The 25,624-nt window shown below is 41.5% G+C and overlaps 1 protein-coding gene across 4 annotated transcripts in view; it reads left to right on the top strand.

Annotated features, from left to right (window-relative positions):
* LOC126299050 (serine proteinase stubble) overlaps nt 1–25,624 on the top strand; it is a 419,426-nt gene that overhangs the window by 216,781 nt on the left and 177,021 nt on the right. For 2 of the 4 annotated variants that reach the window (XM_049990705.1, XM_049990704.1), the window contains one exon: nt 2,192–2,413. The exons of the other annotated variants lie outside the window; for them this stretch is intronic. In XM_049990705.1, coding sequence (XP_049846662.1) covers nt 2,192–2,413 — 222 coding nt within the window. The remainder of the gene's footprint in view (nt 1–2,191; nt 2,414–25,624) is intronic. 4 annotated transcript variants of the gene reach the window in all.

Here is a 25,624-nt window from a genome sequence, read left to right as displayed (position 1 = left end):
CTCAACCTTGCTTTTTCATTTAAGTAACAATATCATTTCAATATTAAAGTAAAAATATGCTGCTTAAAAAATTTGGAAATATTTTGGCAGCAGTATATAGCGAATAAATTGTTTCATTCAAAGTTCATTTCAGATACAAATCCTGTTATTAAAGAATATCCAAATATCCAACAAATAAGTTAAACACAACACAATGCTAGTTCATTAGATTATACCCTAGTTAGAAAGATTTCGTTATAGAGAAGTACCTTACAAGTAGTTTTCGCTTGTTAGTCACATTTCCAGAAGAAAGGCTTAGAGTGAAAAATACAGGATAATAAAGATAATTTGTGACCATACACACCGAAGGGAGGCTCTCGAAGACTTCAGGCGTTAGAGGAAATATCAAATATATATGTGCTCTTCGCAGACATTAATAGCTTTTTTCCAAACAAAGCTGTTATTATGTTATCACTGTAATTATAAGTCGCCCTCTCTTAAAAGAAAAGAGTTGTAGTGCAGCCTCCCTGCTTAATAGCGGCAGTAACGAGAGGATCACATTTGCCACTGCAGTGATGTGAAGCCCAAAGCGAATCAACTTACAGACTAGAAGTATTGTTGTTTCTTACGACACTTACCGTCGACTGTATGACGTCTGACAATGGCAGAGAAAACTCGACTAAATGACAGATAAACTACTTTTCTGAGATACGTGTATATTCCTTACTGCGCTGTGCAAAGCCAGATGCTAGCGTTGAAAGAATATTTATATTTGCTCCACGACTGGCTCGCGACTTGTCACTTTCTCAAGAAAAACGATTTTTTAATGGAGTAGAATGTACATCTTTATTTATTGTGTTTATTGCTGCGGTGTTCACTAACAAGGGTAGGCCACGACGTTGTGATCACGTATTTACTTCAAACTTTGTACACCTTTAGTAGACTATTAAAACAACATTATGTGAAAGTAGTAATGTGCACAACTCTGGCAATTCCGAGAAGTTTGCAAGAGAAGATTTACATGTCTACCACGTAAAGTATGTAACTGTGCAAAGAGTTGCTAGTCTCAATGCACTGTGGTCATCGGGTAAGTGCTAGTGCATGGGAAAAGGGTCGTAGAGGAGGCGAAGGTTCGAATCAACCAAACATTTTTTTTTAATCTCTATGTTTTTCATCATTGGTCTCATTATTTAATTTATATGACATTTGAGAGGTAATATGAAAAAGCACGTGAATGTGCATGAAGTTTCAATTCACGTTTTCCATGTCTGTATGGCAAATAACATCCCGCAACGTGTGATGTCGACAGCACATAAGCCAAGTAATTCTACATTACTCTTTTAGTCTGGCACACTATGACTTACTATATATTATTGATTGTGAATAACGTTATTCGCATCATTATTTATCGAGGTTTGACTTGGGCTTTCCAAGCCTGTCCCTCGTCCTTGAAAATTTAATTACAAATAGTAAATAGTCAACTACAACTTCATGAGAAAGCATGGGGCTTTTTTCATTGCAGTACCTCTCAAATGTCATGTAAATAGATTAATGAGACCAGCGATGAAAAAAATTTATTAAAAAAATGAGCGCTCGCGAGATCCGAACTGTCGCCACCTTCCCGACCCTGGCACCCTGCGCGAACGCTAACCACACGACCACTTGCTGCCAATCCCTTTGCACAGATACATACTTTACATAACAGACGCGTGCTGTTTTAATGGTCTACTAAAGTAGAACAAAGTTTCAAGTAAACCCGTGAACCCAACGTCGTGGCCTCCCCTCGTAAGATAACAATCTCTTAGAATTACCTCTTTGAATTGCGTGTCGATTATTATTGTATTTACGTTTTTTATATAAATGCTCCGAAATTGTGGAATTCAGTTAGTAACGAGACTCTTTCACGACTTTTGCCGTCAGGTAGAGGAAAGCGCAATTACAAAATCAGAAATGAAAATTATGATGAAGTTTAAGTTACAACATCTGCTTTCCTTCTTTCATAGTATCTGCCAAAATTTTGTTGTAATTTCGTCGTGTACTCGCACAGATTTTATTTCCGAGCTAAGCAAATGGAAACTGTGGGCGCCGACGAACAGCAGAAGAGCCCGAAAATATGTAAAACAGCGCAAAATTCTCTAACGTCGGAAGCTTTCGCGGATCCTCCCTGGCCTGTGGACTGGCGAGTAACAGATGTCGGTGGTGTACTTTGTAGAGTACCGAAAACAGCCGTACCCTTTCGCGGGCGACCAGTCGATGTGCTCGCAAGGGACGTGTGAGTTCTTCCTGACTTGCTGGATGTCCGCGGGACTGCTGGAGGGCAGCTGCGGCGGCTTCCTGTACGCCTGCTGCCAGCGCCGGCCGCCGTCCACGGCCAAGAAGAGCGAGCACTCGCTGGCGCCGCTGCCGGACTACGGGCCTGTGCTCAACGACCCCCGTAAGTAGGCACGTCCGCGCCACGCCACGCTCCAATTACACGCCACAATGCCCGCCTAACTGCTTACCAACTACCAAGACCAATCTACCTAGTTTATAGCCCACAACTTGGCTGCACAGTCGCACTCGCCAGTCGATGAAGAGCTCTCCAAGCGACGACAGCTGACTACTTAACGCTGCCAGCGCCCGTTTCAACAAACACGCCTTGAAATTAGTTCGAAGTGTTGATTCTCGACAAGGGACGAGTGCAAGGTGAGATCTTTAGTGACAGGCTATACAGCGTGTTCGAAAATTCCCGTTACAAACTTCTAGCACTTGTAGAGGGGAGTGAGTACATAATATTTTGAAGAGGAACCAGTGTAAGAAAACGTACCGTTTCTGTTCTACGGCAGTTTCAATTCAGATGTTTAACTCGTCCACATCTGCCTGAGAAATTAAATTAGGCGTGACGCAGTACAATTATTAGGTAACAATTCGAAAGAGAGCATAAAGAAACATCCACTTATCACTTAAGCACATTTGTTTGTTTTAAAGATTACGTGTTTACATTATTTCAAAACAAAACAGAACCCAGCATATTCTCCGTACAGAACAGTAGTGATGCGTTACAAAAGCGCTTCAGTCCGGAACCGCGCGGCCGCTACGCTCGCAGGTTCGAATCCTTCCCTGGGCATGGACGTGTGAGATGTCCTTAGGTTACTTAGGTTTAAATAGTTCTAAGTTCTAGGGGACTGATGACCAGAGATGTTAAGTTCCATAGTGCTCAGAGCCATTTTCTTCCTGCCTCTTCTTGCGTACCTCCTCCTCTCTTTCTCTGTCCATTTCCTCCTCACCCTCTCTCTGCTCATCTCCTCCTCCACTCTTTTTGTCTATCTCCTTCTCTTTGTTTTCTCTGCCCTTCTTCACCTCTTTCCTTTCTCTGTCCACCTCCTCCTCTCCCCCCTCTGTCCATTTCCCCCTCCCCATATCTCTGTGTGTTCTCCCCCCTATCTTTTTACATCTCTTCCTTGCCCTTCGCTGTCTGTCGATCTCCTCCTCCTTCCTTCTCTCTTCTGTCTCCACGCTATCACGCTCACACCGCTAGAACGCTGGTGGTTCTTACCTCCACAGTATTTTTTTCAGATCGTAAGTAATATGTATATATAATTTGGATGAAATCATTCCAGGGGTTTAGGATGAGCTTTTAACGCGTGGCTTTGCCTGCGTACGTACATGTCAAATATATTTAACATATATTTAATATATATGGGTACTGTCCGCAAGAAGTTTCCCGAATGGAGTTAGTAGCAAGAAAGTAATATATTTAAACATCTTGCATGATGCGGCAATACTTTACGCATCTCATTGTTTGTAACGTTATACCTATATGTGGACTGATGACCACAGCAGTTGAGTCCCATAGTGCTCAGAGCCATTTGAACCTATATTTCGTACAATGGCATAATTTTTCTGGTTCATTAACTGAAATATGTTAATTCTGTCTGCAAAATGTGTCACAAATACAATTAGTAGCAAGGGAATAATAAATTAATGCGGCAGTTTTACTGCGTGAACAGCGAAAATGTAGTAGGCGATAAACTTCTTTCCTTTCATCATATGAGTTACAAAAGCGGCTCGATGTGGCTACTTCTAGCATTGTTATAGACATTTTACCTAAGAAGCATGTACTGGTGCACAATCTCCATCCCATCAGATGTATTTTCAGTGTCTAATGCAGTGGCCAGAACTCGTGCTAGCAGATCTTCCTGTCTCTACAGGAGTCCTATAAAATACACTTTGCCTACGACCCCACAAGAAGTAGTCCATAGCCCACGAGTTTAGACCGTATCGGCCTCTTCGGATGTCTCCCATCCGCACGTGAGAATAGAGCTGGCGCACCATCATTCTGAAACCACAGTTACTGACGGATATTCAGTGGCACAAATTCCAAGAACGGGTCCGATATGTTTTGGGAAGATCAAGCGTGCAGGACTGGTTAGCTTGAATGGAAGGAGATATGGCCATATCACATGACCGTCCAGAATACCCGCCCACACGTCAATACCAAAATGGTGCTGAAATCCCTGAACATGCATGGCACGACGGTTTTGTCTACCAAGACATGGCTGTTTCGCCAATACAGAACACAGTCCGTAGTAAACTTACATTAATCTGTGAACAGTACTGGAGGTGGAAACAGGGGTTTAACGATGCAGTGGTGCATGAACCACGTGCAGTAGGCAATGCGTTGTGCAAAATCGGTTGGACGCATAGCGTGTACCGTTTGTAAGCGGTACGGATGCAATTATTTCTAACGCAGAACATCCCAGACGATACTGTAACTAATAGTCATTGCTCGCTCAGTTATCAAAGTACTCGTTGAAGGGGTCCTCTTCAACGCGATGCAGTACATCTTCTTCAAATTGGTGCGTGCGGCGTTGCCGTGGAGCACCACAGCCTGCCTCCTCACGGTGAAGTTACCTGTTTCTTGGAGGTGCTCCGTAGCTTGGCCCAAAAGTGTGTGCAATGGCGTGCTACGTTGCCGAAAACACTCGTGATATAGCCGACTGGCAGCTCTTCGGTTACCTCGAGCTTCATTATTCACAAGAGGCATGACTGTGTATTCCGAAAACGTGTACTGAACCATGTTTACAGTATCGGAGACGCGCAGGCATTGATAAGGTCTCTCAGAAAGGCAGACGTTACTTGACATCAGGTGACCGTCTGACGTAGTACATGTCATCCTATCTACCCTACTGCATACCAGAACATTCTGGTATGCAACTCTCAGACTTCTGTCGTTCCCACAGCAAACGTGGACGCGTGACACATCTGAACTGAAACCGTCTGAGAAAGGAAACGGTACGTCTCCAGACGGGTTCCTGTTCAAAATGCTATGTAACAACTACCTTCGACAAGCCCTGGAAGTTCGTAACGTGAATTTCCGAAAACTCTGTATATCGATACAAACAGAAACGGAAGCACGTATGTATGTATGTATGTTCCACATCTCCTCCTAAACCAGTAAAAAGATTCTGACCAAGCTTGGTACACATATCGCTTATTGTCTGTAAATCATCGCTGTGGGGGTAAAAGAAAGAGGTGAGAAAACAGTGTATCCCTCGACGCGTGAATACCCATCTTTTAGTCACTCGGTATTTGAGAATGATAACACGTAATGATTTGAAACAAACTTTACACACAATATGAGATCTTCAAGATTTTTTTCTCGCCGACAAGCCCCACAAAATGATGAGAGGAAAGAAGTTTATTGCTTACTACATTTTCGCTGTTCACGCAGTAAAACTGCCGCATGAAACGCGGCGTTTTAATTTATTATTTCCTTGCTACTAACTATATTCGTGACTCATTTTGCAGACAGTATTCACATATTTCACTGAATGAACCAGCACAATTATGCCATTGTACGACAGGTAGGTATAACATCACAAACAATGAGATGCGTAAAGTATTGCCACACCATGCAAGATGTTTAAATATATTACTTCCTTGCTACTAACTCCATTCGGGAAACTTCTTGCCGACAGTACCCATATATGTTAAATATATGTGAAATATATTTGACATGTACGTAAGCAGGCAAAGGCACGCGTTAAAAGCTCATCCTATATCCCTGGAACGATTTCAACCAAATTTGATATACGTATTACTTACGATTTGGAAAAAAACTATCGGTGTGAGCGTGATAGCGTGGAGAGAGGAGGAAGGTGGAGGAGATCGACAGACAGCGAGGGGTAAGGAAGAGATGTAAAAGGATAGGGGGGAGGACACACAGTGAGAGGGGAGAGCGAAATGGACAGAGGGGGAGAAAAAGAGGTGGGCAGAGAAAGGAAAGAGGAGGATCAAGGCAAAGAAAAGAAAGAGAAGGAGATAGACAGAGAGAGTGGAGGAGGAGATGAGCGGAGAGAGGGTGAGGAGGAAATGGACAGAGAAAGGGAAGAGGAGGAGGTCATCAGGAAGAGGCAGGAGGAGGAAATGGACAGAGAGAGGAGGGAGGAGGCTATGGATAGAAGGGAAAGGAACAGATGGACAGAATGAGAAGAGTAGATTGACAGAGAGAGAGAGGAGAAAATGGACAGAGACGGGCACAGTGAGGGCTACTCTCTCAGTGGGTGAACGAAATGAACAGAGAAGGGATGAAGCAGGAGACGGACATAGAGGGGAAAAAGGAGGAGGAGGACTAATAGAAGATAGAAATAAATACATACCTGGGCAACATTGGATACTCAGCTAGTTTTAAATAAAAATACGCTAATTTGCAATCTAGTCAGTTGTAGCACTATGCATTTTCTCCAATTTTTATTTGTGAATAAATTTTATCCAACAAAAATTGTGAACGGAGCGTGGAAGGGCTGCTGTAAGACTAAGTGATTAGATCGTGAGAGGAATTCGTGGCGGGTGGCATCATACCAGTATGATGATGATGATGACTCAATAAAAGCTTCGTCTTGTGAATGATGTTCAGAAAGCCCTTCAAACTATCTACACCGGCCCTGGCCTCTTAATTGAACTCTGGCCGTTTTCGGGGTCAAATTAAGTTAGACGTGGGAATGGGTGGAAGCAATAAGATGCTAATCTCGTAATTTTTTTTTGGCCAAGTTCTAACTAAAAATTGCAAGCTCGTTAGTAATAGTATCTATATTTTAGGTAAAAATAGTTAATATTCAATATAATCCTCTTTTAGATCAATAATTTTCTCCAGTTTTTGTCCTGGGAGCAGATTTGATGCCTTATGTGATATTCTGGTAATTAGGGTGGTTCTTTCCATACTTTTTCCACTGCCGTAGCACCTTCGTGCGCGAGTACATTATCCGTATGAAAGACCTTTATTTCCAATCCTAGTCTCTGTTTTAATATCTTCCTCTAGTGGCTTCAGGAGACTTACGTAATAAATGCTAGTTATTATTGTAATTACGTAGAGTAATTCCTCGAGCATCACAGAAAATAATGGCCAGCTTATGAAGCAGATGAAATCCTTTCTGCTTTTTGGTGTTGGCCAACAGTCGACCTAATGTTTTGATTGTTGTATCGTTTGTGGCACCTTAATGGTAGATTCACGTTAAGTCCATAGTAACAAATAAAAGCACAAAATTAATTACATTCTTTTTAAAGTGGTCCAAAATTTGCTGAGAAATTAACTGACGATTTTGCTGTCGGTCAGCGTTGAACGAGAACGGCAACCGTCCTGCACAAAGTTTTTTCATACTTCATTCCTTTTGTAGAATATACGAAACTCTTTCTTCTGAAAAGTCTATGGCAGAATGTATTACACAAATCTTTAATCACAGATCGTCCTGCACAACATTGTACCCTTTGTCACTGTTTCATCCGCGAGGGAATTATGATTACATCTAAAATTATTCACCTTTTGTTAACTACCCGGAATGAGGAAATAGATTCCTTCTATACCTCCACAACCATTGTACAAATTCTATTTTACCAGAAATCGTAGTCCTTTCAACAACGCAGGCGATACGGCTACTATAATAACTCGTAAAAACACATTATTTGCAAATCACGTTGACAGTTAACCATATGTTTTGCGACACATGTACTAATGTAACGGAAACAAAGGTGAACTGATTCTACGCAGTAAACGTTTCACCTGTTCTTCATAAGATGTAGTCTGAGGAAACTTTGGCAACTCATTAGTCCTTACAAATAATATATCACATTTAGTACCTCCATTCAAAATAATGATGTTTTAACAAGGGCTCTTTACAGATTTAGTTTTAAGAAACGGCGAGTAATCTCTATACTTTCTTTCGCTTTCGCCTTTGTTCCGCAGTTTGCGCAGGGTCGGCGTGGTTAAATCGGATTTGGCATGTTAATTTCAAGGGGTGGCCGGTTGCCCTTCCTGCCGCCACCCCGTGCCCCCCAGGACAGAAACAGTGTACCCCATCTGTCTGCGTCTAGTGTAAATCATGGAAGAAAAAAAATGGCTCTGAGTACTATGGGACTCAACTGCTGTGGTCATCAGTCCCCTAGAACTTAGAACTACTTAAACCTAACTAACCTAAGGACATCACACACATCCATGCCCGAGGCAGGATTCGAACCTGCGACCGTAGCATTCGCACGGTTCCGGACTGCGCGCCTAGAACCGCGAGACCACTGCGGCCGGCAAATCATGGAAGAGTTCGAATGTGTTTCAAATGTCTGCTAGTCGTGTACCTCAGGCGGGATGTGGGGACCAGCCCGGTATTCACCTAGGGGGATGTGGAAAACCGCCAAAAAACCACATCCAGGCTGGCTGGCACACCGGCCCTCGCCGCTAATCCGCTGGGCGGATTCGATCCGGGGCCGGCACGCCTACCCGAATCCAGGAAGCAGCGCAGTAGCGCTCTCGGCTAGCCTGGCGGGTTGAGTAATCTCTGTACTCTACAACGCTTTACTTTTTACAAAAGCCTAAGCAGCCGTCACCGCATACCTTTAGACATGTCTTTGTGAGCTCGTACTAATTAGTCTCGAAATGTCATACATCGCTTGCCAAAGATGGAGAGGTATGTGATGACATGCTGAAGTTTTCCGCCTTGAATGATTAAGGAATTTGTAGCACATATGCTAGGCACCACTGGTACAGAATTTTTGATCTAAAAGGAAATGTACAGTATACGACATTGATCCAGGGTCATACTAATTCTTTATAAGAATGAAAATCTCTTCGCATTAAGACTGCGTGCTGGACTGGCACTGACAATCGGATCCTAGTCATTTCTGTATTTTACCAGTAGCACCATTACGTCAAGCTTCACGGGCAGACACAAAACATTAACTTGCCGCTAAGCAAGTTATAGAACTTCCTTCAAGTAAACATTATAAAGTTTACCTTCATTACGGTAAAGCACCTGCTTGTGCGTGGTACGAATTCTTCAACGATTCAAGATAGAAATACCGGAAAAACAAATCATACGTGCGATCGACTGCCTTGCAAACAAGACTATAAAACTAAATGTGTCATTCGCACATTGTCAGAAGCTACAACAGCATTAGATGTGGATCAGAAAATTGTTATAATTCCGTTAGTGTTTATTGCTTGCAAGAATCTAGCATAAAATCACACACTAGCCTGTAGTAAGGCGTGACGGAGTTCGGAACACTAACAGTATCGTCGATATTTCAAACCCTGTGCTGACACCGGAACGTTATTTGCCAACGTTTTGATTTTACAAAATAATATATAAAAACAATTGGTTGAGACATTTGTTCCAAAGTTGAAATTTGTTCTTTGCATTTTTACTTTTACTACGTTAATTGTTACAAAAGATTTGAACAACGGAAAGCATTCATTTGTGCAATACAATTACGTAGGTAGGTTTAAGGGCATATGGAGTTTTCTTGGAAAGATTGTTTGGTAATTTATTTCCCTGTTTCCTACTCGATTTTTTTGTAATTTATTTCCCTTTTCCTACACAGTTACTAAAATATGACAATATGAGCTTCAATATAATCACGAAGTCGAATGGAAGCCCGCAAATATATCAACAACACGTTTACAGCCATTTCAAGTAAGGAAGTGAACTGTTCCATTAAAATTACTGATTAGTCAGACAGAATGATGCACAAAGGATCCGGCTAAATTAAAATTCTATACACTGTTCTATAATACGGTTATAGTTGGCGGAAAGTGTTAACAACGATTAAAATACTTTTCACTTTTACAAAATAACCAGTTTATAAATGGGATTTATTTAAACTGAGCTTTTTACCCGTCAATCCAGAAGTATTCATGAACTTCAGCTCCTTGCAAGTGAGATTACGAGTCCATACATACATGCTTCTGAACATTAAAACTTTTTACGCGAAAGGAGACAGTTTATGAAATTACTTGAAACTCAAACGTAAATAAAAAGGAACACTTGATCACCCAAACACCACAGAGATTTCTAATAAAATTTTCTCGAGCTTGAAACCGCATCAAGTGGTTAAATATCCACGAGCTATTGGACGAGTATTCCTCGGCCACTGTCAAGTGTTAACTGTCGTTTGGTTGCTGCTTCTGTCCTTATAAGCCATGCTACCACCTGTGACTTCCAGCTTAACCGACTAAATGCTTCTTTCCTCGAATGCAGATGTTGATTAATCTAACCAGACAACACGAGAAGCCGTCAATATGCAACAGAATTCAGTAGTTCACCACATCTCCAAACGACAAAGAAAAGAAACATAGAAATAAACTGAAAGAAAGAAGAAAATTACCAAGATGATTTAGGAAAAGACTTAATCTTTGCACGAAAATGTTTACGCTATGGGAAAAAGCTACTCATTATGAATCATAATGACGAATATACCCTCTGTTTACTGTAAACAATTATATTTTCTGTCTTAGCCAGGACGTGTAATTTTCGATTAATATGAGTCCAAAGTGTTGCAAACGCTCTGTTTTCTTCTAGCATCTGCATATTTTGTTCCAGTCATTTACTGATTTCCTTAGTGTTGCAGACTTCTGTGTTGTACCTTTGTATAAGGAATAGTATAAAAAATCATATATCTTCACACTTCTTCCTTAGCAAAAACAGTGCTTAATTTTAGACTGCAGTCCCGTAAACGGCTTGGTAGATAACTTTCGTAATTTTCTAAGGCGATTGCCAGATGACGCAGCTGTAAGCAGGGAAGTTACAACCTGAAAAAAACTAGATATTTGGATGACAGATGCTAGACCAAAGTGCACTCGAAAACGCTACAGTTCAGTCATGAAGTATGTCACTAATAGAAGTTTTGCTCGACTGAACCTTTAATATTCATCACCAAGTGAGGTTAGCGGAAGAGAGAGAAAGAAAGAGCATCATATAAAATCTGAGTGATACGTCATGTTTTTGTCTAGTCAGCGTAAGATTGGCAAATCTTATCATTAAGTGAATACATTGTCGATATTTGACAGCACTTGATAATAATTACAAAACAAAAGTTGCTTAATGTTCTGCCGCATTTGTTTTACTTTTTACTTTTGATGTTTCTCTGTTTACTACTAAAATAGTTTTCAATTTTGATAGGTCATCCTCAAATGAAGCTATTGTAGATGATATATATTTCGCAACATAGAGATCATGGTAGTTAGAAACTTGAAGCTCATCTTTACATCCAAACGCGGCACGATGCACGCAGAACGTTACCAAAGTATCACACGAGAAAGTACATTCAAAAATGCGATATCAGACATAGTTCTTCATTATCTCGCCTAGTCCCCTGATAAGAAATTTACGTTTACTCGATCTTAAACGGAAACATAGTGACAGTTGATCTTCACGCACACAGGCCAAGAATACAATATGGATGGGGAACAATAACACTGATACACGATGTAGCCTCCATCACACAACCTAAGATGACTGAGGAAATGCAGATGTCGAAACGGCTGCGTCATTGTCACCTTACATTACAGCTCAGCTAAACAAGAAATTCGAGGCGGTAACTAACGCAAAATTTGGGGCAGAAATTAACACGACCTGACCGAAAAACTAACAGTTCTAGTTGTCTTACGATATACGCTTGTGCACTAGACACTGGTCATGGATCAACATTTATGAGTACGGCTATTGCCGTGCGGGAATAGCACATCTCCCTATCGTTGTTGCAACAGTAAGAGTAGATTAGATATATCATTCTGGTTGTATCCTGCACAGTCCAGTGCTTTCTGTACAGATACCAGACGTACGTGGTCATTGTAAACTTACTTCCCCAGGGTATGATGTGAACAGTTGGTGAATCATCTCGATGCCACATACACTTTGATATTTGCAGCTCTCCTGATCGACTTCACACTCGATAACTACCATGCCTGACGCTAAGGAAGAATCTGTTCTTGTCACTAAACACAACGACGAATTATTCATCTCTCCAGTGACATCTTTCTATATACCATATGAGAGTGTGGAAAGCAACTTAAACATCTGTATCAACATTAAGAGCGGTCTAATTAATTCAGACTTGTTCCGTACTTCCAAAGAAATTTACAGGCTTCGCAGGATTGTAATACTACCTTTCTGAAATTCAGTAATCGGATGAATTGTACTTACCGATGCAGTTGTCTCTTGTCTATAGTATCTAAGCTCACTGGACAAGATATTAGACTACCTCTTAAAATACATCACTTGTCTTTGAAGTGTTGTAGATGATGTAGTTGTAGAACAAGTATCTCGTCGTTATGTGAGTCTGATGTAAGTCATGACGGTGAAGTAATGTGTATGGTGCATGTATATGCCAGTCGGCTTTAGGAGGTCAACGCAGTAAGATGGGTCGACATATGGAAGTAGCAAAATGGCAGACAAGTGGTTGGACGTAAACATGACCGCATCGTCAACGACGTTGCCCAATTTGAAAGTGTATCAACGTGTCCTGTCAAACGTGTCTGCAAGGAATCCTGTACAACTCTGAGCCACTTAACACAGCGTAAAGGCATAAAAAGAGTTTAACCGTTAGAACCAGAGACGAGGGTCACCTCTTGTCGGTGATACCCGATTTCAAACCCGAAAGGAACTGCTAGTGTCTTTGAATGCAGATTCATATCTACCGGTTCCGAAGCGAAACTTGCGAGGGAAACTGCTTTTAATGGCCATCTGAAGTCCAGTTTTCTCGCAACACGTCATTTCGCACAGCTACACATAAAGCTGAATGTCTTCAAGGGGCAAGCAGCACATAAAACTAGACCGTAGCTGAATGGAGGCATATAGTGTGGTCCGACGAGTCGCGAATTTGCCTTTTTTTTCAAATTAAAGGTGTCGACAGCACCGACTGACCAGTCTGCAACGTGTAGTGGGTGTAGTTCAAAACAAAGTTCATTCTGTGATGATTTGGGATCGTTTTTCGTACCATGACCTGGGCCCACTCAGTTAAGTTACCACGAACATGAACCAGGATCTTTATTCAACATTCTCATTGACCAAATGTTGCCATTTCTTCTACATATTCTTGATGGGTATGCTGCGGACACTACCGTCTTCCAAGACGACAATAGCCCTGCTCGAAGGCTTGCACTCATACGTTCCTGGTCATTAACTCTGTACCAAGCTCGGAACAAAAGACCAATGGTTCAGTAATACAAATACAGTTGTTGCAGTTGTCATTCCTTTCACTTACTTCGCCTACAGCACTCTGCTTAGTTATATCTTTTACTGTCCTCTATCAGCGTCGAATTTGAAAAGTTGTGTTTCTGCGTCATGACTTTACATACACTGATCAGCTATAACATTATGACTATCGACCTACTTCCGATATAAATTCACCCAGGTGATAGCAGCGCCACCTGGCGAGGAATATGAGCCAGTAAGACACACGCTCAGTACCTGTAGTATCAGTGAGCGTGCTGTCCCTGTGTAGAATGGGGAAGGCACGCGATAGATCTGAGTTTGACCGAGGAGAGACTGAGGGTCAGGAGGCACGGCACGAGCATTTTGGAATCTGCACAACTTGTTTTGTGTTCGAGGAGTGCTGTGGTGCCTTCAACACGTGGCGAAACCAGGGTGAAACCACGTCCAGACGTCGTGAGTTTGGTCGGCCTTGCCTCATTACAGATATCGGGCACTGTAGGCTGGGTAGACTGGTAAAACAGGACAGGCGGCGAACTGTAGCGGAGCTAACTACAGACTTTAATGCTGGGCAGAGTACAAGTGTGTCTGAACACACAGTGCACTTAACACTCCTAACGACGGGCCTCTGCAGCCAACGACCCATGCATGTGCCAATGTTAACACCACGACATCGGCAACTACGACTGAAATGGGCACCTGACCATCGACACTGGACGCTACCGTAGTGGAAGAGCATTGTATGGTCTGATGAATCCCGTTACCTCCCTCATCATGCTAATAGGAGGGCGCGAATCCGTCATCATCCAGGGTAACAGATCTTTGACACCTGTGCGGTGTGACGGAGACAAGCTTGCGGCAGCTCCATTATGCTACTGGTATTTTTGAGCAAGACAATGCGCAATGTCACAGGGCCAGGAGTATGATGGAAAGGTTCGAGGAATGCAGTGGCGAGTTCCAATTGATGTGCTGGCTCCCCGACTCGCCAGATCTGAACCCGATCGAACACAATTGAAAAGTGATTGAACGTGGCGTCCTCTCCAGGGAATTTACGGAAAATAGGTAACTTGTGCGTGCATATGTTGCGCCAACTCCCTCCAGTGACCTACCAAGGCCCATTGCTTCCATCGCACGACGCGTCGCCGCTCTTATTCGAGCCAAATGTGGACATACCGGCTATTAGGCAGGTGGTCATAATGTTCTTGCTGATCAGTCAGTGTATAATCATTTTTAGGAAGGCGACTATTTAATAGTTCGTCGACAAGTTCTTGAAGGACGGATGGCCGTTTTTCGTTGTACACAAGTGTATTTGAATGCATTAATTACTATAAAAATTGCAAAATGAACATAAATACTAAAATTAAATCGTCATTTTAGTATTGAGATTGTCCAGAAAAGATATACGAGGTATGTTCAAAAAGTACCGGGAATTTTGTAATTCCGCGGATTCTGTCAGTCTGATTCCCGCGATTTTTCGTTATTGTGTTGATGAACATGACTGAAACGTACCTGAACACAGGCAGCCATATTAGATCATCAGTTGTCAGAAAAACTGTTGGCATTAAATCTTACAATAAAAGTGGAATTAAATATAACAAAGTTTTATAAATGTTGTATATTGCCATTGGTGAGTCAGCTATGAGGAAAAAAAAGAGTTTGCGAATGATACAAGCGTTACTAGGTGTGCCGTGAAGAAGTTAAAGATGACGAACGTTCTCAATGCCCAAGCTCACCAACAACCAATGAAACCGTGGAAAAAGTGAAAGAAATTATTGGGAACGATCGCCGAATCACAGTCAGAGAAGTTTCTGATGATGCTGGCATATCAACTGGCTCGTTCCATGAAATCTTTTCGGATTTATTGACTATGAAACGTGTGACAGCAAAATCAGTGCCAAAGGTATTGCATTTCGAACAAAAACAGCGCCGAATGGAAGTTTCCCATGAGTCGCTAAATGAAAGCAGCAGCGATGCACGACTACCGAAACGTTTCACATAGGTGACGAAACGTGGCTGTACAGGTATGACGTCGAAAATAAGATTCAGTCGTCCCAATGAAGGTATTTTGGACCGCCAAGATCGAAAAAAGCTTGGCAAGTACGGTCAAATGTGAAAGTTAAAAATCATTGTTTTTTTCGATTTTAACGACATAGTGCCAAAATGTCAAACGATTAATAAGGAGTACTACCTCTACGTTCAACGCCGTTTGCGGGAAGCAGTCCGAAAGAAACGCCCGGATTTGTGGCGAAACAATTGATGGCTTTTGCACCAAGATAATTCACCAGCTCACACTTCAATGGTTGTTGCCGGCCGCGGTGGTCTCGCGGTTCTAGGCGCGCAGTCCGGAACCGTGCGGCTGCTACGGTCGCAGGTTCGAATCCTGCCTCGGGCATGGATGTGTGTGATGTGCTTAGGTTAGTTAAGTTTAAGTAGTTCTAAGTTCTAGGGGACTAATGACCACAGCAGTTGAGTCCCATAGTGCTCAGAGCCATTTGAACCATTTTTTTCAATGCTTGTTCGTGAATTTTTGGCGAAATACAGGAATGTAATGATGCCCATACCATATTCGCCAAATATAGCCCGGTGTGATTTTCTTCTGTTTCCAAAAATGAGTTTGGATGAGATTAAAAGTGCATCTCTGAAAGAGGTAAGTGCTATCCCAGAGATAGTATTCCAGAAGTGCTTCGGGGATTGGAAGAAGCGCTGAAATAAGTGTATAATACCTAAAGTCGACTACTTTGAAAGAGATAACAATACTGTGGAAGAATAAATAAATTATTCCCAAAAAAATGAAAATTCCTGATGTTTTTTGAACACACCTCCTTTATTTGACCATGATGATTTCAGTAAGTCAGTGATATATCGCATAAGGTGCAGAAACTGACACTTATGATCAATAAGGTCCACATTTAATCTCATGTACACTTAAATTCACGAGTGTCTTAAGGTGAAACTTTACGAGCTATTCGTGTCCATACTGACGAAGCGAGGTGGCGCAGTGGTAAAGATACTGGGCTCGCATTTGATTGGATCGGTGTTGTGTTTCACGTCTGCCATCAAGATTTAGGTTTCCCGTGGTTTTCATAAATAAAATGGGATATCTTGGGAATACTGATTTGGATACGATAAGGCCGAAGGCCGTATCCTTCTTCAATCCGAGCTTGAGTTCCAGCTCTAACGACGTTCGTTGACGATGGAACGCTAAATGATAGCCTTCATTCTTTCTTCATTGAGTCCACCTTTTTGGCTGTTATTCAGTATTTCTTATTAACGAATCAATTTAAAAAAATCAGCGCAAAAACTGTAAAAGCAGAATCGACATGTCTGTAGCACTATTGCTTTACCGCCATACTCGGAGTCTCGCCTGGCTGAGTGCTCTGGCTTCCATAGTTGGCATACAAAAGATTACATCTCTATACCAGCTGTCGTTTTGTGTAGGATCGGCATGGCAGCTATTTGTACATTTTAATGCAAATCTATTCTTCGCTGTAACGTTCAGTAGTGGAAGCAATAACCTAGTTCGTTATCCACTGTAATTCTATCTTGATACTCTTTCACACTGCCATACAAGTTCACCACAATAACAACACATACAATGAGCTAATGAGTACAAGAGTCCGTGCAATCGCCTTTTACCATCTTCATTATTTTCTCGGAAATGAGAATGTAGCGTGACACAGGCATTTCGCCATCAGCCACATTTAAACACGCAGCACGAAATTTTGCCGACTAGGTACTACTGAGAAACACTGGTAAAACTACAAAGCTCCACGTACTTTTTCTGAATTTCCGGTAAGTCTTCCTAGTTCTAGTATACGTTTAAAAAAGTTTTAGTTCATACGCACCTAGTGAAAGAGAATTTTGAGGGTAGTTTGCTGCACTACCTACTCTCTGATATCTACGTTGCCGTATAAGGCCAGCCACACGAGACACATAAATAAATCCGAAAATATATTTCACATATGACACTACTGTGAGCCCGTACCTGACAAAGGTACACATACAGGCTAGATCTTCATATTTCTGCTAGAAGCACAACAGAAAGTGAAAAATATACATGATTACTTGTCGACTTATATGTGTTTCGTTTCTATGAATAAACTAGCATACCGTATCATACTAAAAGCATAATTTATTCTGGCGCGTGGTGCAGCCGCGCGGTCGCGGGGGCGTTACCACGCTTCACGCGGTTCACCCCGTCGGAGTTTCGAGTCCTCCCTCGGGCATGGGTGTGTGTGTTCTCTTTAGCGTAAGTTAGTTTAAGTTAGATTAAGTAGTGTGTAAGCCGAGGAACCGATGACCACAGCAGTTTGGTCCCATAGGAACTCACCTCAAATATCCAACTTTATTCACTTTTTATGACTAACGAAATTACTTCCAAAATGAGTGAAAGTACGTAACGAATCTGCCGTCTCATTGTCAACAGTTGAGAAGTTGGCTACTGAATTCAAACGTAGCAGAACTTCGGAGACCCTAACGATCTATTCCATGTACTGTATTTTAATTATCATATTTACTATGGCAATGTACATTTCGCTGTCATAGAGTCATCATGATAATGACTGCGTAGGGAGTTAAAAAGAATGGGGTACAATGGTCAAACAGCCAAAAATTTTTGTGGTCAATGCTAACCGAAGTTTGAGGTTTTGGAAACAGTGGCGACACTGGGTAGGAAAATAGTAATTTGGAGTGACGAATCACGCTATGCACTGTGGAAATCCGATGGAAGGTTTTGGGTTGACGGAGGCCCAAAGAACGTTACCTACTGTCACGTGTGCTGCCAAAAGTGAAATACGGAGGAGTTGATGTTATGGTGTTGGGATGGTTTTCCTGGTTAGGACGTCGTCTGCTTATTCCGCTTAGGGAAACGCTAGATGCTGAAGGATACGAACCCATTTTACAGTACTGCGTACTACGTACACTAGAGAAACATTTCGAACACGATGACTGATTGTAGCAGCATCACAGTGCACCCTGACATCGACCATCATCTATGAGGCAATGGATTTTGGGCAGTGACATTCCTGACATTGACTAGCCTATTGAGGGTCCCGACCTAAACCCAATGGAACACTTTCGGCATGCGCTGGAACATCGGCTTTGCTCCAGACCCTAGCGTCCAACATCACTTCTTTCTGCGGTTTATAGCAGTTGAGGAATAATGAGCTGCCGTTACTCCACAGACATTTAGATACCTCATTGAGCGCGTTGCCAGCAGAGTTCAAGCCGTCAAGTAGGCGAAGGGTGGACACACCCCACATTAGTATCCACAAATCTGTCCGGATACTTTTGATCAATAGTGTGTATAGTAATTTCTTCTGTTCTGCCTTGCATGCAGCAATGAATAATTTGACAATTTCATCATTTGTGAGCCTATTTCAAACTGACTAAGAAATGTACATTCTCTCTTCGACTGGGCTACAACTGTTGTCGACTGATGATTGCAATTCGCACTTGTAAGACAGGATGCTCAGTTGCAGCTTCCTTCTTCCACACCTGTAGACGTGACTACGACGATGACCCTCCGTTTCGTGGTGTTCCAATGTGTAATTCGGTACCTTCGTTAAGAGGATGCGTTATTGCTGGTTTTCTTTCAGTAAAACAATACTGAAAGGAAGAAATCGCTATTCAGAAGACTGCTGTGTATAGATAATTGATTCTGCTCTAAACCGCGAACAATCGTCAAACATGAATGGCGTAGGAAAAAGTATGATGCATTTCAGGAAAATTTACACTATACGTTGAAAACTCTGCGATATATGGAAATCTATTCGCAACTATAGTAGTATCATGTAGCCTTTTGTGCACTAGGTAGGGTTTTCTTCTCGCAAAATGTGCCGAAGAAAAGTTTGCACCCAAATTCCATCAACTGTTAACGCCATGTAACAAAATGAATAATAGTGGTCTTATAATCGCACGATTATGGATTTGGAAAGAAAACGTTGTCACAATCATATGCAACTGGAAAAACATTTTACATTCCTTGACATAATGCGTACTGATAGGTCAAAAATCTTTTGATTAGGCCCACCATAGCAATCATGATACTCCATTGTTTTTTTTTGTTTTGGTACAAATGGCTCTGAGCACTATGGGACTCAACATCTGAGGTCATCAGTCCCCTAGAACTTAGAACTACTTAAACCTAACTAACCAAAGGACATCACACACATCCATTCCCGAGGCACGATTCGAACCTGCGACCGTAGCGGTCGCGCGGTTCCAGACTGAAGCGCCTAGAACCGCTCAGCCACACCAGCCAGCTTTTTGTTTTGCGTCAATCTTTCGAATGAGTTTTGATTACTTTATTGTAATTAGTCAAGAAAATTACTGTCCATGTTCATTGAGCCAGGTAACAATTTTATAGCGTATTCAGTTCAATAATCACACTTTAGTATGTGTGATATAATATGTTATTGGTTAGTTAAAGATCATAATTCGTAGTTCTTGGATATATTTGTCTGGTTTTGCATCGAAATTGTAAGTCTCATAATTCAGAACAAAGTATGAGAAACACGTGTCACTTACTCTTTTTTACATACATGGACGTCCGACAAATAATTCAGTGAGAGTATAGATCTTGATCTACAACATGGGAATAAATATACACACTAACACAACGTTACTGGGAACTTTGTGAGTACATTAGTCGTCCCGCACACAATCATACGGGACAACTAGTCATCAGACACTTACTTGTTCACGATTCTAAATGACACATGCGACGTATTGTTTTTACAGTTTCAATGTATTACATGGAACAGTTCGTAATTCGATGAGTGCAAAATAGCATTACAGTCAAACTGTCATAATATTTCACATGGTAGTTTCATCCTCTTATTACATAGTATTGGAATGTGGTCTTTTGGTGAATGTTGTTTAATTGGTGACTGATCTGTACTTACCGATTTTTGTGGCGAGTTCCTTTGACGTCTTTATGACGTGTTTTTTCTTGTGGCAGCTGCATGTCTAAATGTCAAAACTTTCACTGCTACTGGCTGAAATCCGTCTAATCCTTGGATAATTTGCCACTCCGCTACCTCGTCGTCACAAAAGTTGTCAGATTGGGTCTTTATTTCTGTTGGCTACTTTGATGTCCCACCTGCCAGCACGGCGCCAACACATTCGTCAACAAGAAGGTATTTTCACACTCTGCTGTGGAAAGAAAGAAAGAAATTCAACTTGGAACCAAGTAATCGGCAATTTCGAGATTACCAATAAAAGTTTTCTGCTCTTATGACTGGATCCTCAATGATATTGCCCATGTGGAAAACGTCTGCGAATTTATTTTCTGGAAACAGAATTGTCTCAGTGTAGCAAACACGGTAAATGTTTTTTATTCCACGCTCTGTTTAGACATTACACCAGAACTTTAATTCTCACAAACGATGGAAGTTACGACAGAAAATTTGCGATATCCACTAAATATATTTCTCATAATATGTTGAAAACAGTAAAGTATCCCTTAGAATTTAGTACCCGTATTATGCAGCTTTGTTTTCCAAATTTTATTGTTAAAAGTTAATATTTTGTACCATTTCAGCGAAAGAACTTCTACGTCTTTAACAGGAAGTCCTACCTACAAAAGAAGTTTACTTATCTTCTCAAGAAAATTTTCAAAAATAGTTACCGTGTACTTAATTTTTATACGAGAGGTGCTTCCTAGTCACTTTCACCGTAATGAGCTGTAGTAGAATATTTAGCGCGAGTTAAACCGATAGTATTCTGGTTCATGTCACTGAATACGACACATTAGAGGATTCACCACGTTTGTATAGCATTCCCTTAAAAAGGTTCAGTTCATTTCACAAGCTGTAAGCTTGTCAGTTCCTATACTAGTACTTTTTGGTATATGCAAGAGGTATTAATAATAGCTCAACGAGACGAGCTGTTAAATCTACAATTAAAAATACGTAAGTAATAGCAGTTTACATTTTACATATATATATTACTCCTCTATGGACTAGTAGTTACACAAGTGACATTATTTATCTGCAGTGAGTTCATTTTAGGGAACATTCATGCCAGTCGTATAATGGACACATTTTGACGGTGTCCTTCCAACAGTACTCGATTTAAGCAGTCAGACTTCCTTGTTTAGACACTCATTGGCTTGCTCAGAGCTGAACACAATGCTTGGCCAGGTAAGGCTTTGTGTGGCTATCACCGCTCGCTCGGCAGACTCCAAACAGACCTCCACCCTCCAAACCGTGAGGGTTGCCACTGCCTCCCACTTTCTATTTCGTGATTATTTTGAACCTGTACTGTCAGTTCTAATATCAGTTACTTTACAAAATTTACGTAGTTTGTGCGTACATTGCTTCACGATGTACGCGGTCCAGTCACATTAATGTGACCATGACGTGCCTACCGCCTTACGTTCGACGTCAACGTCCAGTAACAACTCACAGACGGCAGGTGGCAGCATTAGCAGTCGAGCGTATATAAAGCGTATTCGGGGGACGCGGAAAACAGTGCAGTCGATGTCGTAATGCTGAAACGGAGCGATGTTGGCGTGCATGGCAAAACAGCGCTATCCAAAACCGGCACTGAGATAGCTGTGGTGCGCCAAGGGACGTGGATGCCAGAGTTGAAAGTCGGCTGCAAGGATGTATACAAGGGAATAGATGTGTAACTGTCCAGCAACTCACCGCCCAGATAAAACAAGCGGCTACTAACAGTATCTCTTCACAGCAAACGCCTGGTTCAGGCACCCATGCTGACTGTCGTTCATCGGCAACGAAGACTGGAATTTACTGAAACTTTTAACATCGTGCAAGTAAGTATAAACCAGGAAATATCATTATCAGATTTGTTGAACTACCGGATGCTAACGTATAGTACCATAAGTAAGGGTCTACTGTTGTAGATTTCCCAGTAGCTTTGGTCAGTTGAGATAGTTTTCCATATTACATGTACATTGGATATGTTGCACACTTATCGAGGCGTTACCGCATAGCGATTACTTTCTTTACGTATGTGATCAGTGTCTTACTTGATTCTCCTGAAGGCCGGACACGTTGAACCGTCTAGAAACTGAGCGAGGCTGTATAACGGACCAGGTAACTTACGGAACATTTTTGTTCTACGTAGTTTTCCTCCTGTCTGTTACTTAAGAATAAACAGTACTTGCAGCAAAACTGAAATTTTCAATGTTTAATTCAGATTTTATTCGAAAATTGTTCATCTGTAACTTGAGATTCATCATTTATCGCTAGAATACGCAATTTCATCAACAAAAGGGTAAACCAAAGAAACTGCAAAACACAAATATATCAAATATAGCTTCAATACTTCGTCGAAATTATATGAAACATGTTTCTGTTATTCATTAACGACTTTCGTATTTATCATTAATAACATGAAACTCTTAATTTGATAATGATGAAGAACGTTCTACTGAGTACAAAATAACAACAATGATTATATATTTTTTATGTTTGTGCATGTAAACTGTACTTGCATCAAAAGTAGTTGCTATAGTTACATAAAAGGGCAGAAGTTGCGCGATTAGTTAATTGTAATTACTTATAAAATGCAACTTATATTCTGTGAGAATATAAAATACTCACTGAACTAACACTAAATTATGTGCGGTTCTAATTATATGAAGACAAAAACAACTAAAGAAACAGAGAAGTCGTCGGCTGTCATTTTCTCTCTATTCATTCATTTATGTTTCTTTCCCTATCAACTCTACCAGTACTACACGTAATCCTACCATTTACTACGTCATTTATGTTGTGTACCAAAACTACTACACCAATCATTAGTGATTGATTGGTGGAAAGCGAGAATTTCCAGAAAATTTGCATGTGTTAGTGAGCAATCTACGTGAAAGTACTGCGCTTTTCACTTTAGCCTGAAATCGTGGTGTGCCAGCATAGCACAAGTCTTGTCCAAAAAGCCAGGCTTTGCTATTCAGTTATTAGAGCGGCTTCTGCGATGCCCAGTTTATGTGTGCCTAAGCCTCGATAATGCAGTTTGTGCCAGCGGTGGCTGTCATTTTCGTGAGACTCTTAATGCCAGCAACGTGGCTGTGTCGATATCCACGCCTCTCACTAGTATCCTGAGGCCACTGCAGTGCTCAGGCATCCTTATTTACGCTCTATTTTTATTTATCACCTTCGATCCAGATACACATTTCATTTAAATTTCTTTCTGTTTCGATTACTCTTTAAACGTGACACAGCTTTTATAACGATTAATAAGCGCATTAAGCAAACGTCTATATCAAGGTTTGGTTGGTTTGTGGTATTAAAGGGACCAGACTGCTTCTGTCATCAGTCCCTGTCTATATCAAGACTAGAGTTATTCTCAACAAGATTTACCACATATTGCCGTTCATAACATTTATGGATCTGATAGAAGTGTTTCACGTTACAGCTCTAAGGTCACTTTGAATTGTAGTGTCTCTCAGCAAGACACTGCTCAGCTTTGCAGGAGGGTGATATTTCAGCAATCCATATTTCATAAGGTCTTCCGTAACTCGTGCGGCTCAAATCCCGTAAAACACATTTTCTTGTAAATAAACACCACAAGCTGCTAAAACATTTTATCTTTAATATTCTGCTACTAGTTTCGACCCTGAGGTCATTCCGTTTTAAAATTATACACCGTCCATCCAGAAAGTCCTGAGACTGATTTTATTCCTGGCGTATAAGCGCGTCAGCGCAGTAACTACGGTGGCAGCTTCAATTAACAACTGTAAACAACATATATGCATTCGATTAGTCAGTTGTGACCAGGGAGTATTAAGTGGTGGACGTGCGACCGTAACGTGTCAACGTTGTTGTGTCGCAATTCGAAATGGAGCAACATCTCTGGATCAAGCATGTTTTAAAGAACAGAAAAGTCTGTGCAAAGGTTTTCCCGCGCACCTTGACTGCCGAACAAATACGACGACACGTAGACGCATGTCACGACTTGGTTGAAATGAAAAAGGCGGACAATTTTTTTTTCTGGAAATAATCACTTGTGAAGGGGCTAGGTGGTATTAGTACGAACCTACCACCAAACTACACAGTGTAGAAATTAACATGAAGGGCCTACGCTATGACAACATGACCGACATTCTAGACAGTGTGAAGAGCGAGTTGAGTAACATCCAACAGAAGGACTTTTCTGACAGTGTCACTTGGCTGTGCGAACGTTCTGTGAGTTGTACTCAAATGGGAGGGGGGGGGGGGGGGGCAGGGAGGAGGGGGAATCTATGAGAACACCTGAAGCGTTTAAGCCAGCATCTTAACGTTTCTGTATTTTCTATGAATCCTGTCTCAAAACTTTATGGGCTAATGGCAAATACGTGTGGTGTTCACCATGACCAATTTCAAATTTTCTGCCGGATTATGACTTAAGGTTAATCCCTTCCATTCCAACGGTGAGTAGTGTTCGACATGGAGAATTTTGTTTTCCACTCTCCTGTCGAGCATGATTCGACACGACTTTTCGTAACCCTCACATGATCCATTCTCGAATCTGACTGTACTGGGCATCAGTGTTGCTTAGTATTCCCACCTAGGGAAGCCTGCGTTAACTCGATGCCGAACTGTAGCACTGCTGAGAGAAAGGTTATAATCATTATGTTCAAGTTTGTAGACGTGAAATGGCTCGTTCTCCATGTACAGTCTTTTATGAGGAGGAGGATGTCGATCTAGAGAAATATGGTGACAACGAGAGTGGCGATCATTTTGATGACAATGATTTTGATAATGACAGTGATTCATTTGGCAACAATTCGAGTGAAATGACGACGGAAACAATTCACGCAAAAGAATTTCAAAAGTATCACACAATAAAAAGTATTGTTTTGTAATGTTTACTTATATGTACACTCCAGGAAATTGAAATAAGAACACCGTGACTTCATTGTCCCAGGAAGGGGAAACTTTATTGACACATTCCTGGGGTCAGATACATCACATGATCACACTGACAGAACCACAGGCACATAGACACAGGCAACAGAGCATGCACAATGTCGGCACTAGTACAGCGTATATCCACCTTTCGCAGCAATGCAGGCTGCTATTCTCCCATGGAGACGATCGTAGAGATGCTGGATGTAGTCCTGTGGAACGGCCTGCCATGCCATTTCCACTTGGCGCCTCAGCTGGACCAGCGTTCGTGCTGGACGTGCAGACCGCGTGAGACGACGCTTCATCCAGTCCCAAACATGCTCAATGGGG

Source organism: Schistocerca gregaria, chromosome X (assembly GCF_023897955.1).
Source record: "Schistocerca gregaria isolate iqSchGreg1 chromosome X, iqSchGreg1.2, whole genome shotgun sequence".
In the NCBI taxonomy this organism is placed as follows: domain Eukaryota; kingdom Metazoa; phylum Arthropoda; class Insecta; order Orthoptera; family Acrididae; genus Schistocerca; species Schistocerca gregaria.
The sequence above is the reverse complement of the archived record's forward strand: the minus strand, read 5'-3'. Positions and strand labels throughout refer to the sequence as shown.